The sequence below is a fragment of the Nuphar pumila genome, chromosome 10 (assembly GCF_984573655.1).
Source record: "Nuphar pumila chromosome 10, dmNupPumi1.hap1.1, whole genome shotgun sequence".
Lineage (NCBI taxonomy): Eukaryota > Viridiplantae > Streptophyta > Magnoliopsida > Nymphaeales > Nymphaeaceae > Nuphar > Nuphar pumila.
This window is the reverse complement of record NC_143258.1, coordinates 78,052,593-78,069,626: the sequence shown is the minus strand read 5'-3', so window position 1 is coordinate 78,069,626 and position 17,034 is coordinate 78,052,593. Positions and strand designations below refer to the sequence as shown.

At 40.3% G+C, this 17,034-nt stretch overlaps 1 protein-coding gene across 2 annotated transcripts; it reads right to left on the bottom strand.

Moving 5' to 3' along the window:
- Positions 1–313: 313 nt before the first annotated feature.
- LOC149826940 (ETHYLENE INSENSITIVE 3-like 1 protein) lies at positions 314–5,237 on the bottom strand. Of its 2 annotated transcripts, XM_090019060.1 has the most exons (3): positions 5,084–5,222; positions 2,688–2,831; positions 314–2,544 (listed from the first exon to the last, which is right to left on the bottom strand). In XM_090019060.1, exons 2-3 carry the CDS (start codon positions 2,701–2,703, stop codon positions 638–640), a joined length of 1,923 nt encoding a protein of 640 aa, XP_089875186.1. In that variant the 5' UTR covers positions 2,704–2,831; positions 5,084–5,222; the 3' UTR covers positions 314–637. The 2 variants fall into 2 exon arrangements, with proteins under 2 accessions (XP_089875186.1, XP_089875187.1); XM_090019061.1 differs by lacking the exon at positions 2,688–2,831 and having other exon boundaries at positions 5,084–5,237.
- Positions 5,238–17,034: the final 11,797 nt, after the last annotated feature.

Here is a 17,034-nt window from a genome sequence, read left to right as displayed (position 1 = left end):
GTAGGGAATCGGTTGAACACTGCACCAAGCGCTAAGCCGGTTCTAAGAACTTCCATTCGACTAAGCCCTCGTTGTGCAGCAGAGGCAAACATGCAAAGATTCCAGTCGTTGGCTTTCATAGAATGTTTGCTGCATAAAAATACGCGATTGACCATGTTCATGTGTGAACAAGATGTCAAGAACAGATGGACACAGCAAAACGCTGCATCAGGGATTTAACCACTTACTGCAGATGCAGTGCAAACTCACACAGATTCATGCATAAACTGATAAAAAGAGGCATCCAAAGAAACAGCTAAAAGTATCGAAAATATTACCACAAGTATAAATATCATTTACTTGTATCTGAGAAAGAGTTGCAGACAGAAAAAAGTGAAGAAGGTTTCTAGGTACCTAAAAGGGGCCGCCCTTCCTCTGTTTCTATAATCTAGATATCTTGAATTTTCCGACATCAACACTGAACCTATATAAACCTACATCTAAGACCATTCTTTCAGGAAAATTATGAAACATTTTCTTTCTCGATAGTGAACTGAGGCCAAGAGTCTGAGTTGAAAACAGGACCATTGTTCAGCAACAGTTGAAAGGTGCCTCTGTAATATACAACCTTTGCATGAGCACAGGCACCTTAAACCAATCAGGCAAACCAGAGGGATGACTCCAGCTTTTGCAGCTCTGGCCCACGGAGAAAGGAGTTAGCATAGTCGACCGGTAAGAACCCCGTTCCAAACCTATAACCAGGATTCATGTCATGAGGAGCATGGCCAAAGGCCTGGTCTAACATCTTGCACTGGTCTAACTGGATATCATCTCGGAGAAGGAGATTCATCCCAGAATTGTGCCCATCAAAGTCATTGCCGGGCGTGGTGTTGAGGCCTCCAAAGGCATTGCCTTCATGTTGACCAATCGAAATCGCATGATTTTGTGAAGCAACATTTCTATCAGCAGGAACCAGGCTTACTGGCTCCACGCTCTTGCTCTGCTGGTCATACAAGGCAAAGAGATCGTTGATAGATTTCTGCCCATCCACCGGAATACCCAGACCTGACAGAGGTATGGGATTGGGATTAACCATATTCTGCGATGATGGTGGAGATGGTGGTGGCCGAGGGGGAGCAGCCTGCATGTTGGCATCTTTGCTCGGCACATGAGCAGTCCTGCTTACAGTCACAGGGAAGTTTTGCTGCTGCTTGCTTTCAGGAAAATGCAAGCCAAAAATTGGCTTGTCTTCATTGATCTGCATTCCGTGCAGGGTGATCCCTTGAGGGGAATTCCCCGAGTAAAGGCAGTTAGATATATGGTTGTTTCTTGAATTCTTGTTCAGGAAGCAGATTCGATGGTCATGATGGGGGCACTCGGTGTTGTCACAAGTGTAAACCTTTTGTTCAAGCATCAGCTGCTCCCCAGGGAGCTTCCTCTTTCGGATGCACTCAGAAGGATTTTCCCCTTTGATTGCAGGAAGAAACCTTTCTCCTGGGATTCCAAGGTTGAACACATCAGGTTTACACTCATGCACATCCATGTTGGCATCATCCTCAAAGCAATCAACATCATACTCGTTGCCTCCACTGAAGGTGAGGGCCCCGTTTCCGCTTAAGCATGCCACAGGGAGGCCGGAATCCGGGTTCATCTGGCATGCGAGAATCTCCTCTTGGTTCACCACTGCCGACCACGTTGAGCTCTCCCTAGCGGTCATTTTGTCCTGTAGGCATTTTGACTGCCGAACAAGCCTCCGGATCTTATCAATGTCCGGTGAGATGTGCCTTATCACAGCAGTGAGCACGCTCACCTTCCATGCCTTCTTCAGATCATGAGGCTTCTTGTATGGTGGCGGCCCCTGGTCCATCGGCAGCCCCAACTGAGGCCACCAATCTTCCTTGCCGTTTGGCCACCATGGCGGAGCCACGCCTTTCTCAAGTGGGAATCGCCTCTGAGGCGGCTCACAGTGCTGCATGAGGGCAGACAACAGAGAGCCTAACGTGGTGTCCTGTAGCTCCTGAAGGGTCTGGGGCGTAGAAATCATGCCCAAATTTTCCTCGTTGTTACCAGGTATAGCATTTTCTGCCTGGTACTTGGCAATCGCAGCAGGGCCATTGCGGTCAAATCGGACCTTCTCCTTCCACCAGGCACGAAGATTATCAGAGGCGCCACTGACAGGCTTGCCTTTCTCAGGGATGATCCCGTATACAAAGCCCTGGGCTTTGCAAACTTCCATCATCTTTAGCATGTATTTAAGAATCCCATCCTGAGCCCTTGACATCTTCTTCCGGCGAGCCTGCTCCTGCGACTGCCTCTGCTTTGCGTTATCACCATTTTCCTTAGCCTTGTTCTGCTCCTTGAGCCGCCTCAAACGGATACGATCTCTCCACATCCTGCGCTCAAGCTCATCAACGTCGATTTCCTCCTCACTTTCGTCATCGTCCTGCAGCACCTCCCCTTCATATCCGATCGCCTGATCATACTCGGAAGGAGGGAGTGGCAGAGGAAGGAGATCGAAGCTCCCTGCAAAACCCATATCTTCGAACATACCCATAACGTTTCCACCTGAACCAATTCAAGAAATCAATTATGAGCACTTCGACGGCCAGCTACTTTCAGAATTTAACCCATGTAACAATTCCAAAAAACAAAAGAGAAAATTCCACCCATTAAATCCAATAACCACTCGCATACTGCCGGGAACAAACCTGAAGAAAGAAGCATGAGAGGATTGAAGAAGAAAATGAAGATGGTGATGGTGATGATGAAAAAGTATAATCTAGAACTCCATCCGGTTGAACTTTGACAAAACCAGGCAAGTATAAGCACCGACCTACAACGCCTCGACTTCACTGCGTCCACAAAAGGAAAGAAGTTGAGAGAGAGAAAGACAGTAACACAACCATGTAGGTGATCTCGTACCATATAGAACTTTTTACCAGATTTGTTAATATGTGATCATGACATCATTATGTGCCATGTGCATACACGCGCGCCCTCAGAGAGAGAGAGAGAGAGAGAGAGAGAGAGAGAGAGAGAGAGATTTTGTCCAAAATCTACAAAAGGGAAAAAGCAAGATTGGCCCGAATGAATCCTCGCTCGCGCTTTCACCGGACGCAACCGGCAGCCGGAGTAACCCGCAATCAACCATCTGCGCCGTAAGTAGGGGCGTAGCTAGGATTCATGTGTGTGTGGGGGTGGGAGGGGGGGGGGGCAAACAGGGGTGTAGCAAAAAAAAAAATTTGGTGTGATAGTCTGGGGTTCGGGGGCAGCGCCCCCGAAAAAAAAATTGAGATAAAATAAAAAATAGCTACAATTATTAATAAAAATCTATTTCATATGGACAAATCAAACTATTTGCTGCAGTCAGGGCTGGGCTAGGACTGGGCTTTTAAAAAAAAAAAAAATTAACTGGGCAGGGAGGCAGGACTGGACTACAGCCCAGTTCTGCCCCCCCCACCCCCAGCTCCGCCTATGGCCGTAAGGATCAGGACCACGTCTTTCAGAAATAACGAGACCAAAGCACCAGAGGAGGTCAAATGGTAAATGGTTCTCTCCCCCGCGAAATACCGCCTGGAAATCGAGGAGGAGAAAAGAAAACAAGAAAAAAGAAGGGGGAATCTGCCACAAAAGCTTTAGGGAACGTTAAAATCTTTCCCGGCGAAGCAGTCTGGAATTCTGACAAAGCGATAAATGTCGAATAACTCATGGAATCGAACAAATCCCTTACAATATGGACGGAAGACGGACTTCGACGGAAAAACAGAGTCGGATATTAGTTTCAGAATGAATTTGGAAAGCAGATTACCCGGAAAACCAAAAGAAGCACCAGAAAAAAAGTTTAGCACGTGCATCCATCACAATCATCCCAAAACATGATATACGAAATCAAATTCAGATACCGGAATGCCAAAGAGCGTCAGAAGATACAAATCTACCAACAAAAGAATTACTCGAAACGGGACTAACAAATTCAGATCACTAAGGCTGGTGGAATTTGACAAAGGCATGGGAAGAAATAGAAGCAACGCATCCGTATTGCTGAAAACTAGATCGATCTCTGTTAAACAGAGGTGGATTACGTGTTCACGTTGCCGAGAAAGAACATCGAAAGAGATACTAGTATTAAATCCAACACGGGAAAGTAATCAGCTCACTAGGTTAGACTGCCGGAAAGATGAAAAGTCGTCCGAAGAAATAGGAGAGACAACTACTTAACAGAAAACCAAATGGAATCCGGTTAAACAAATACGGATTGCCGGTTTAGCTAGCCTAAAAAGATTTGGAAAAGCGACGGAAGTAACAGGAAAAACGAATCCGTCCTCGGAAAACTAGATCTTATCCGGTTAAACTACTCATCGGAAAAAATGGAAATATGAGAGAGATGAGAGTAACGAATCCGTCGCAGGAGAACCGGGTAAACCACGGAACTCACTTAGGCCACTTAACATGATGAGCAAAAGCTCGGAAGAAACAAAAACAACAAATCCGTCACCAGAAAACTTATTTGAAACCGGAAAACGAGCTCACGTAGCCGGAAAACTGGAGACTCCTTCGTTGGAAAATCAAAGAACACAGGAATCCAAAGAAAAAAAGGAAGGCAAAAAAAAAGTCTTTCACAGAATCCGCTAAATCCAGGGAAAATAACTACTGGATAAAAGCTTCCCGCCGTAATCCCAGAAGCGGGTAGCCGGAGCACCGAAGACATTCGAAGTAAAAACGTACTACAAAAATCCATTCAGAAAACCACTAGATACGTTAAAGACAGGGCCTTCTTCCCCGGAAATGATTTAAAAATCGACTCTTGCACATATTTAGTACCGAAAACCATGAAAAAGCAAAGCCGATCGACAAGTCGGAAACCGATGCTAATTAACCGCCGGGAAACCGACAGATCGCCGCCTGAGAACCGTGGACAAAAAAGGCGCAATCGACATCGAAAAAGAGAGCAAACCACGCCAATTTGCAAGGAAAAAACACGAGTAAGTCATCGGAAAGCCGAGAAAAAGAGGACGAAAAAAAAAGAAGTAAATTTGAAAACCAGGATTTTGTGCGGAAAAGAGAAGAAATTGACGGAACGGAAGAGTCGCTAGATCTTCTTTACCTCTTCAGGTCACTTGGCCGTTTCCTTCCACCATTAAACCCTTCTTTTCGATGTCTGCAATCGTGAGAGAGAGAGAGAGAGAGAGAGAGAGAGAGTAATCCACACCATATCTTTAACCCCTCCAGGCCTCCCCCTTAGTAATAGGGGGGACCGATCTACAGGGGATAAACCATGGGTCAAGTGGGACTAACCATGGTTAAGTTGCTATACTTAGAGGGCGGTATCTATCCCACCGTTAGAACCGCGTGCGTGGGAGATCCTCCTCACTCCTCTCTTTCCTTTTACTTTAGTTGCCCACCTTTTTGCCCTAGCTTCCTGGAAGGGAATCCGTGTCATTGTATTAAATCAACTGAGTGATTCCCTTATGACCATAATGCCCTCAAATCATTTCTTGAGGCCGATATTGCCTTTGAACTGCCCCCAAGGTCTTGCTAACTTGCCATGGGTCAGTTGGGTTGCACTGGCTAGTGCTAGTGTAGGCTTGATGAATTGGGCTGTATATATTGATGTCCTCTCGTATCTTTCTTGTGGCCACGGAACACACCATTTTTTTGAACAAATCTCTATTAAGGATGGTATGTAGCTGATATGGCCACGGGGGCATGTTGGGAGTATCCTTGTGACAAGGACACTATCTCTATTAGGGATAGTATACAGGGACACGATACGGAGGCGGAAAGTTGGAGTATCCCTGTGACATAGCTTGTGAGCTTTAGTCATGGTATCTCAATCAAGAGATTCTTAATTAAGATTGTGTTTGCAAGTTTTGTTTGTCAGGAAAATGGGAAACAAAGGATTTGTTGCGCAAGCATGCATGCATGGCGGCAACTACTACGGCACGTATCTTATTCCTAGGCTTTGTGTCGTGGTATCTTGATTAGGAGATTCTTAAGATTGCATTTGCAAGGTTTTGTTTATGGAATAAATAGGAAAGAAAGGATTTGTTGCCGCCTGACAGCAACTATTATAGCAGTTATTGTATATGCATTGCAGATATATAGCCAGCTTGATGGAGGATTTAATTAGAGCTTTTGATGTGCTAAAGCAAGCAAATTTGTAGCTATTTGGCTCAAATTTACTAGTATGAATTGATGGATGGATGTATATAGCGAGCAAGCTCAAAACGCTATTCGATCCTTGATAGGGAGAATCTTCACGTACCGCACAGATCAAAATCTCAAGCATGCATGTTGTGATTTAGTGTTGATCTCCTTGTATGTACGTACGTATGACTACATGAATTGCTATTGGGCTATCGATATTACCATCGCAATTTGTTTCCAACTGTATTAATTCAGTATGTCACTAGAGAGTATCAATTCCTTGGCATACGAAAGACCCAAATCTCACCAGTAAGCATGCAATGCAATACGTGGAAAAGGCAAGAGCAGAGTATGGATCCATAACTTATGCTTCTATTGTGCAATTACTTACTAGGATTTCAACATGTTAATTTCTTTCCGATATAGGTTACAATCAATGCATCGTATCAACCTATCTAAGTAACAATGTCATTAATTAGAAATTCATATTTCCGAGTTTGGACACTTGAAAGAATCATCAAACAACAGGTTGCAAAGTTGGGGGGATGGGAGGGGTAAATTGGGCATCACCGAAGTCAAGGCCCTAAGCTTGTCCAATATTTGAGATGCCAAACTAGGGGTATTTTTGTAATGTGCTGTATGCAGGGAAGGGAATCCCATGGGCTCCCCAGCCCCCGTTTCCGCCGGATACGTACGCCATGATGTGCAAAAAAACTAGTTCTTACGCATTATTGAACACGTGTGGAAGTGGGACCCGCAGTTGACACGCATACAATAGCCGACACGTGTATTTTTTGCTTAAATCGGCGATGGCTGCGCCCCCAAGAATCGCCCTAGGCCTTCCGTCCCATTTAGGCTTATCCTCTTTCCTTGGTCAGCCCCAAAAATAGATATTACTTGCAAATATATATATATAGCTTAGCTTGTGGGGGAGTAGCATGGTAATGGTATCATATGCGATTTACCAAACAGGTTGCATATTCCATAAATGATCGTTTTGCGTTTCTCAGAACAATCCCTTATTATCTCAAAAACAATAGTAATAATAATAGAACAACCCCTTATTATCTCAAAAACAATAGTAATAATAATAGAACAACCCCTAATTAAAGCACATATCATCTCACGTGCCAACGAACTTGGAAAAACGGTCAATGAATAAACTTTAATATGAGGAAAATAAGAAACTAAATGTTGGGAAATATGTTGACATGCCATTGGGACCTTGTAGATTGGATGCAGTAGAAAGTTCACATTTTTTACTTTGTCCTTTTTCCGACAAGTAGTTTATTGGTGTACAACCTTTTGATATTTGAATCAATGTTAGTGGGGGTATATATATATATATATATATATATATATATATATATATATATATATATATATATATATATAGAGAGAGAGAGAGAGAGAGAGAGAGAGAGAGAGTGTAAAAGGAGTATCACCAAATTGTTGAAATATGGATCCTATTCAACCAAATATGACCCAATTTAAAATGAGTACATTATGGGACAGCCTAACTCATGAGAATTAGGGAGCAGTTATTACAATTGCTCATGCAGGATAACCACTGAAGGGGGTCTGGTTGCTTGACGAGAACAACTAAGGGTATTCATTTTCTTTTATTTGAGTTCAGGGTTCTAGTCACCATCGACTTGATGGCCTGAGCTCATTGTGGGCATCGATAGGCTGAGGAGAACGTTGAGCACCTGCGTACGCTACTGATATATATTTTTTCTTTCACATTTTGGTTCTGTTTTTGAAGGACGCCAACACAAATGCCTTTAACACCGAACACCCATAGAATATGCATTGGCAGGAGAAATTAAACCCCCTTAAAACCTTCTTTTGACCTACTTTTCTCTCTCCCGTGGCTGCCCTTCTCCTCTCTTCTATGTAAGGAGCTCTCTCTGCTGTGAAGGTGGAGACCATCATCCTCTCTCTACATGTGCTCTCTCTCTCTCTCGTTGTTGTAAAGGTGGAGACGATCGACCCCTCTCTACACTCTCTCTACTATGAAGGCGGAGAAGATCAACGGGTTCTCTGTCATTGTTTGTTGTTGTGAGGGTTGAGACAATCGATGCACTGGCAAAGCACAGAAAAAGTGTTCCTTGTTTCTGATTTTTAGTAGAGGTGTTCCTCATTCTTTTTTTTTCTTATCATAGGGTTACATTTTTTTTTAGATTTTTAAGGGTTTTATTATTTGGTGCCTATATTTTTTTTTTGGGTTTCATTTTTTTATTTGATGTTGTATTTTCTAAAGATTGTTAGGGCTTTTGTTGTTTTGTGCCTACAAATTTCTAGGGGTTTGATCTATGCATTTTGAGGAAATTAAGATTTTCTTTTGTGTTTTGAACTTGTCATGGCTTGAGCTTTTTCTTGTGTCTTCTCAAATTTGGAAGGGTGTATTTTCTTATGTGTTTTCTCAAATTAGAGGCAAGTGTGCCTCATCAAAAATATTTAGAAACTAAATGGTCGAAATTTATAGACCATTGTGGTTACGCACACTAGGGATGGTTAAGGGGGGGAGAGGGTCGTACCCTCTCCCTCGTATGGTAAGTGGGGAGAGGGAGGAGGAAATGAAGCACTGATCCTCAACCATGGCTATAAAAACCCTTGGGTCCTCTCTCTTTCCCCTTATCTATTTTGGCAAAGAGGGGAGAGAGAGGGGACACAAAAAGAGAAATAGAAAAAGAAAGAGGAAAGAAGAGGAGAGGAGAAGAAGGAGGCGACGAGAAGTGCCACCGCCGACCTGGTAAGTCGCCTTCCTTCTTCCCATTCTTTTGAAAAAAAAAAGGCGGCAACTGTACAGTTGTTGGCTATTGCAGAGACACAAGAACAGGAGGCGATCCAGTCTCTGCCGCTCAAAAGGATGGTAAGGCATGGAGGGTATTCCCTCTGTCATCAGCAACCTATACAACCGATAACCGACAGGTTGCTTATGACAAAAAAAGTGAACTGCAAGGGCAGGGGCCAAACCCTATCACCTACCATTTGCAGTGGGGAGGCGCAGAGGGGTTCATCCCCTCTGCCCTTACCGCCGGCAAACTAGGCCTACGATTTCAAAAAAAAAAAATAAACTCCAGGCGAACAACCATCGACAATCAACGATTGCCAGTGACGTCGCCGCATTCAGGTGGATGATGGGGGGAGGTGCCCTGCAACAACCACTGGCAACCGTGAGGTTGTCGAAGGCATCTACACAGCAGAGACAGAGGGAGACAGAGAGTCCAACCCTCTGTCTCGACCCCGAACGTCAGGCAAACTCGGTCTGCGCATAACGACAGACCGAGCCAGGTCAGCAACCGACTGAGATAACTTAGTCTAGGTGTGCCCCAGACTGAGTTAGGAAAAAAAATTTAAATAGATGACAGACTGACTCGTGCCTATAAAATGACAGACTGAGTCGGACTGGACAGACCGAGTCAGATCTGACTTTTTTCAATAGACCAACTTGGCCTAAACAAAACGAGTCGAGTCTGGACATATTGACTCGGTCGAGACAAACCGACTTGGGTATGTTTTTTTTGGTAGACCGGCTCGGTCTGGACAGACCAAGCCGGGTCCATAATTGTAGAAAACCGAGTCGGGTCTGTTTTTAGCAGACCGACGCAGTCCAGACCGAGTTGGGTCTGATGTTGGCAGACTGACTCAATCTAGATCGAGTTGGGCCAGTGTTTGGTCTAGACCGGGTCGATCATGTTTAAAAAAAAATTATAGATATATCTAATATTTGTATATATATATATATATATATATATATAGAGAGAGAGAGAGAGAAATATATGTATATGTACATGTGTGCAAGTGGATATGGGCATGTATACGGAGTGGGATGAAAATCAAGATGGTGAAGACCTCAATTTTTTCAACAAAAGTTGGATCCGGGTTTGGATCTCAACTCAGATCGAATCTCGTGTACATAAAAGTGGATTCAAAACTAATTGGATCTAGTTGGGTTTAGTTCAAATCCAAGTCTTTTTCATTGTTAATGTCATACTTGTATCAAACCATCACGAAAAGGTTTAGATCGGATGCACTGGATCTAGGATCCAGTCGAGTTTATAATTGAAAAACTTAAATGATTTGCATTAAAATAAGAGTGAATTTAGATCCAGAATTCAAACAAAAGATCCAGTTAAACTAACTCTGAACTGTAGTGAATGTGAATTAGGTGTGGTATAAAGACAAAATGAATCTGAAAAAAATTACATGAACCCTAATATGGTCGAAGAGTAAAAATATCATTTTATCCTTGATATGCTTGATTAGTAAATGAGGCATAACTTTTCACCTCGATATCATATTCAAGTGATATTTTAATCCTTAAATTCTTCTCTTCGAGTAGGATCCATTAGCAAGGAATATGATGACAAACTCTGAGAAAACGAAGTCAGAGTTTGGCATCAAAGCCTAGGGGTATTTTCATAATTTTTTATAAGATGAAACTTTAAATGATAATATGAGATTTTTGTCTATTTTATACCAGAACTTGCAAGAAGACTAAGGTTATTCTTTAGACTTAGAATTTAGGCGTTACAGGTAAGTGAACATTTATAAATTTCTTCTTAGTTAAATAAATATATATATATATATATATATATATATATATATATATATATATATATATATATATATTGGTTAGTTTAGCCATCCTACAATGTGATTCCATGTGTTATAAGTATGCTAGTTTTAGTTTATTTTGAATAGAACAAATGTTTATCATGCTTAAGAATCCATAACCTTGAGATTCAGTATGATGCTTAAATATGATAATGCATGCTAGATATTTCTTGATTTATAACATAATTTAAATTAGAATGTATCCGGCGTGGAGATATTCATTGCATTACTGCATATAAAATATTGTTAAAGGTTGATGTATGACTTTGAGAAATGAATGTAGAGTTTTAAGATAGGATGTGTCCTTAGAATATCACGCTTATGCCTTAGGAGGGGCATTGTAAGTGTCATGACTTATTGAGTTAACTCTATGGTGAGATGTTATCCTTAAATATATGACATGTGTATACATGTTAAAAGTAGTTAGTGGATATACATTGATGATTGTATAAGGCACTGATGTTAAGAAATCAAAGTTTAAGGAATAATATCCATAAGATAACAATACAGAGCATGATAAGAAACTCTACTAGGTAAGGCATGGTCTAGGGCATTGTTTGTGGTTTGTACCTCGTTCGTACCATAGGATTTACTCAGAAATTTTTAGGTGACCCTTAGAGGTTAAAATGTTGTTCATTAGACCCATGTAGGATGTAACATGAACCACAAAATCTTGGGGACAGGTATAGTTCATCGACACCTCGGGGGAAAGTATAGCTCCTTGAGTACCTTCAGGGTAGGTATAGCCTCTCAAGCTCTTCGGCTAGCTACCGATGAGCACTTTGTGACTCACGGCTTACAACCGATGAATAGCGGTAGCACTTGTAAGTTCATAGTCTAGGCCGGTTTGGACTATATGTTGTGAGTGGTTCATATGTTTGGCCAATGTCGTAGACTCTGAATTATCTACATGGGTTGCTACGACCAAGGAGGTTATTTTTATAATAACTGATTAGAGTAAAATGTGAATGTGTACTTAGAGAATGATGATAGAAAACGGTAAAGGATGTAAAATCTATAAAAAAAAAATATGTGTACTTAGCTAGCAAACTAAACTAAGATTAAGAGCTTAGAGTTCACTACAGTTGTAATGATCATGTCTAATTTGTAAATGAAAACTTACTAAGTTGTAGACTCGTCTCCTCTCTTCGTTACAACTGTAGGTTCAAGAATTGTTGCAAACAGAATAAACTGATCATAAACTCTTGACTCAGCTACCACCAGATTTCACAACATTTGAAGTATTGTTCATTTTACATTTTCTATTTATTTTGCTTATTTACTTGTGACACTTTTTGACCGATAATGGTTATTGCCAATGGATGTATAGACCTTTAGTTATTATAAAAAAAAATGGCATAGTATTGAGGTTATTTTGATAATTTTTCTCTGTGAACTAACGTCCATGAACTTGGGCTTGAGAGGCCCCGATTTGGGTCATTACATATTCTCTTACTGTTTTTTTTGTTTTTTCTCTTCTTGGCAAACACAGCAGACCCATTAGGTGATTTAACTCATTAACATAGTTTATGCAAAGATGTTAGTGCTTGGTGGTGTATTGGAATTGACTGCAACTTCTAGCTGAATCCAAAATTCGGTGGTGTCTTTTTGCTAATATGTTTTGTTTATGGTTTTGAGGTTTTTTTGTATTTTTTTAATTACTATTAAGCATGGATCCATGAATATTACGTGATTTGATTTCATTAGAATATTAGGGTTTTTATCAATTAGCAAAATACATATTTTATGCAAGTTTTGATTTAGTTTTTTAAGAACATATTGTTAGTATAGTTTTTTAGTAATTTTTTTTTTTTTACTTTGTGTTTTATGCTCAGCCTAATTTAGGATCTTGGCTCCGCCCCTAATCTACAGTATTATATATATTTGTTACTCATCTTTAATTGATTGAAATAACTAAAATGCCTTGAAAAGTTATGGCATTGATGAAAATATATTTACCTTTGAGAAATAGATCAGGATGTGTTTTGAAGGAATAAAAGGAATTAATCATATTTTTTCATTATTTTTGTTAGTAAATTGAAAATAAACTTTTTAACTATAGTAGTTTTATCCTTTCTCCTATATATCTCTGTCCTTTGATTCCACTTAACTGACTTGGTATAGATAGGAACTAGATAAGTGATCATTTTAATCAGCTGAATGTTGCTGACGTTAACATAAAAAGTCTGAAAGTAGATTAGTTCAGATACACATAACCATTGTGATGATCTACACATCACGTTTTAACAAACTATTTTTATTATAAGTAAATTTTACACCACAAATGAATTTGTGTAGTTTTCTAAGAAGAAAAAAGAAGTGTTTGCAAGGGCACAAGAGTCGAGCATCATCATGATGCAAGCAATTTTCTGGTTAGTGGAGCTATCACAAGTTAATGGAAACCAATAATAAATTGATACGTTTTCAATCCCCAACCAAAGTGATTAACTGTATCATTCAAAATATTAGAATGAATATTTTGTCCGCCAGTCAAAAATATATTTTAATTTAACACCACTCAAAATCATAGTGGTCCATTCTCCTTTAGTGAGGGAAAATGAATATATATATATATATATGTATATATATATAAGTGAAAGTATGTTTCTCCCACTACTACTGCAGTTGACTCTCAATATATATTTTTTCCGGGGCTTTTTAATTATTTAATTTAATGACTGAGTAAATTAAATATTTTTTATTTTATTTTTAGCTAATTTCTTAATATTGGTCAAATAAAACAAGGCTCAAAAAAAACGGAAAGGCTGATTTTAGGTGGGATATATTTCAGATAGGTTTTGTATAAAATTTCCCCAACTGGCTTATATTTATTACAGGAACATGGCGACCATGGAATCATTTTTTGGCAGCGATTTTTTTGCTATTTAATGGGTTGGGGGCCCACAAGGGGGCAAGCTTGTCCATATGTCCATGGATCCCCCACCATTAATTGTCGCTGCCGGAGAATATGGACCGTACAAATGGGCCTATCGAAATGTAGGCCGTCCGATTTGTCTTCGTGGATAACGTCCCCTCATCATGCCACACCTTTTTTCTTCGTACACGAATCCCATTACTGACCGCCCTTAATGTTGTCAGTATCGGTGCGTATCGTCTTGTATCGGTATAAGATCGAACCGATTCACTCTTGAATCTGCTATTTTTTAATAATGAAAAAAAAAACAAATATGGCATACTGGATAGGGTTTTTAATTTTTTAGACAATAAAATGTTATTCTCATGATGTTTTAATATATATATATATAATGCATTTTATTAAAATATTATTTACAATATTTAAACAATAGTAGGAGAAAACATAAACCTAGATATATCCAGTTTTTTTGGTGCATATCACCGTGGGTTTGGTAAACTAGTTGTGCACATCAAGCACAATAACCCCAGCTGAGCTCGTGCTGGAGCTTGTTTATTTATTAAATGAGCGAAGTTCAAGCTTATAATATATACATTAAGCTTGTTTAATGAAAAGAACCGTACTCAAACATTAAATTCTGTATGTTTATATATTTATTCTCTTTGAATCATTGCGCCACATGCATGTTTAGTGCAGCAGTCGCTTTCTTAATTTTGAAATATAAAGTCAAGAGCAAACCGAAGGCTAATTGAGAAAGTATGTGAATCTTGATACGAGTGGTTGGTTACCCATGTGATCAGCCGGGTCCTGTGTCAAGCTGAAGACCTAAGATCGAATCCAGCTGATGCATGGGGACTGCCCTTGCTTTATCACGGTTGGGGGCACGTAAGGCTGGGCACCTTCTTCATTTTCTTTTGAAGGAATAAATATCTTCATTTTCAAACATTCATCTTCCTAATTAACCATTTCAAATGGATCGGATCCAAAAGAGCTAAGTAGATGGGGAATTGCATCCAGTCGGATCCGGTACAGCCAAAATTTGCAAAACCAGCTTCATCCTGGATGCTACCCATGGTTTGGGTGAACAGTTATGTCTTGAAATGCTTTTTCAGGAATTGCGTGAAACGAAGGTTATTTCGTGTCATTTTAGGAAAAGAATGTGGCCGAGATTGTAATTCGCAAGGAGGAGATAAAGATAAACTCCCCCGAAAGAGAAAAGGAAAAAAAAAATCTGTGAGAAGTTATCTTGCCACGTAAGCGGACAGTTGTTCTTTTGCCACGTATCATCCAAAAACCTGCCAATCATACACCAACCCAACCACGCACGTGAGCTACTTATTTAGGGTTTAACGCTATATGAGATGACAAGATTGCCCTCAAGCAGCAGGAGTGACAGCGAGAGTCTTGGGGGTGTCAACGGATCGGGTATGACCCGGTGCCAACCGGTACCAAATCCGTTAGGATCAGGGTCTGGTACAAAGAAATGGATTCTATTAACTATCCCGGATCCATAAGATCTGAAAAACGTACAGACTCGAGTATACTTGGTATATGAAATTTTATACCAAATTCAAGTTCAAACCGAGACTCTATTAGATTCCGCAATCTTTCAACGTAGAAAATATCAGGCACAAATCGGATTTGGTCTTATATAATCCTCATTCGAACTCAAGTATGCATTTTCTTATGAAGGATTCTGCTGTACCCGAACTGAATCCAATATCAGGGATTCTGTCCGAACCCACCCATTTCTGGCGAAAGTCGGACCAGTTGACACCACTAGTGAGGACTAAACCTTACTTTGTGGTTCTGATCAATCCAAGCTAGCCAAACTCCTTACACGGACACCAGATCAAGCATTTCCAGGTCATCCATCACAACCAAATCTCTTTCATGGCTGGATAGATAATTTGATAAGGTTGTTAAAATCGATCCATTGAAGGGGTGTTTTTTATTTATTTATTTTTTATATTTATATGAAAACCCACCCTCTGATGTGGTATTTATGGTCATTGTCCTGGCACCTTAAAACTTTTTACGCTTTACCCCCCATGCCCCAAGAGAGTCGCCACACTTCTGTTTGCACAAGGGATGATGCCTAATGCCTATAGGATTTGAACCCAAACCGGCCTAGCCACACCACAATGACAAATAAGGATGGTAGTGGACCAGGGGATAAAGGGGCCCCGCCTCGCCCCATTTGGACCGAGGATGAAGGGCATGAAACGGGGATGGAAGCGGGATGAAGGTTAAAATCTATCCATGTGCGGGGAAGGAGGTGGGGATGGACTTACGCTTTCCCCCGTCCCAATCCCCGCCTTGCCCCACCCTGCCCCGTCCCGTCCCCAATCCTTCAAGGAATGACTATAGACCGAGGGGAAACAGGGCATCTCTCCGGTTTGGACCAGGGATGGAGGAATTGAAACAAGGATGGAGGCAGGGGTGAAGGTTAAAATCCATCATTGTGAGGAGATGGAGACAGGGATGGAGGTTCGGATTTTGAGACAGGGCGAGGGTGGAGACCTTGTCCCCCGCCCCCGCCCCGGTACACTGTCATCCCTAATGTTAAACCCCTTTGGGAGGAGGAGGTGTTTGAAGGCCTTGGATCTATACAAAATCCAACAACATGCATATCAAGCCACGAGTTTCGTACTTACCTTAATCCAACTCCCTCGAGAACTACGATCTAAGGACTTCATTTTAGCCCAAATCCTCAAATTTCTAGTCCAATAGAGAGGGGTCCAACTAGAGAACTTCAGATCTGAGATCTGTGGATCTCTAGTTTGAGACCCCTTGCATCAAATATGAGGAATCCAAATGCCTTCTAAGTGGATCATTTTTTCAAACAAAAAAAAGATACAAATGAATTGAATCATTTTCCTAATTAAGCTATTTCAAATATTATTTCTTATTTATTTTTCTTTTTATAAATATATTTTTAAAAACATGCATGCAAATAAATCAATTCAGGCCCAATTCAGTCGGGCTGATTTAGCCAAAATATTGGTTGACTTTGGGAATGGTTTAATTGGACTCTATGTCATTTTGTTAAGTTGTTGATTTGATCTGAATTGGCCGATTCATATCGATTTTTATAACTCTATTTATCAACAAAAATCTTTGATAGGGAAAATTTGTCGATATTTTGAAAAGTTTGACTTTCCATGTCAATATTTAGAAAAAATATTGGCATATAAAAAATATAAAATATAATATAAATACATAAAAATAAAATAAATTTTCATTTTTATAGGCGATTCTTCTAGAGATCCACCGCTCTGCACGTTTCTGGAAAATGCTTCATAATTTTTGATATTTTCTCCATGTCCAAAATTTCAAACATCTAATTTTAAAAAGAACTTTTTACCCTTCATACATGCGAAGTTTTAAAATATATGTCAATTTTCTAT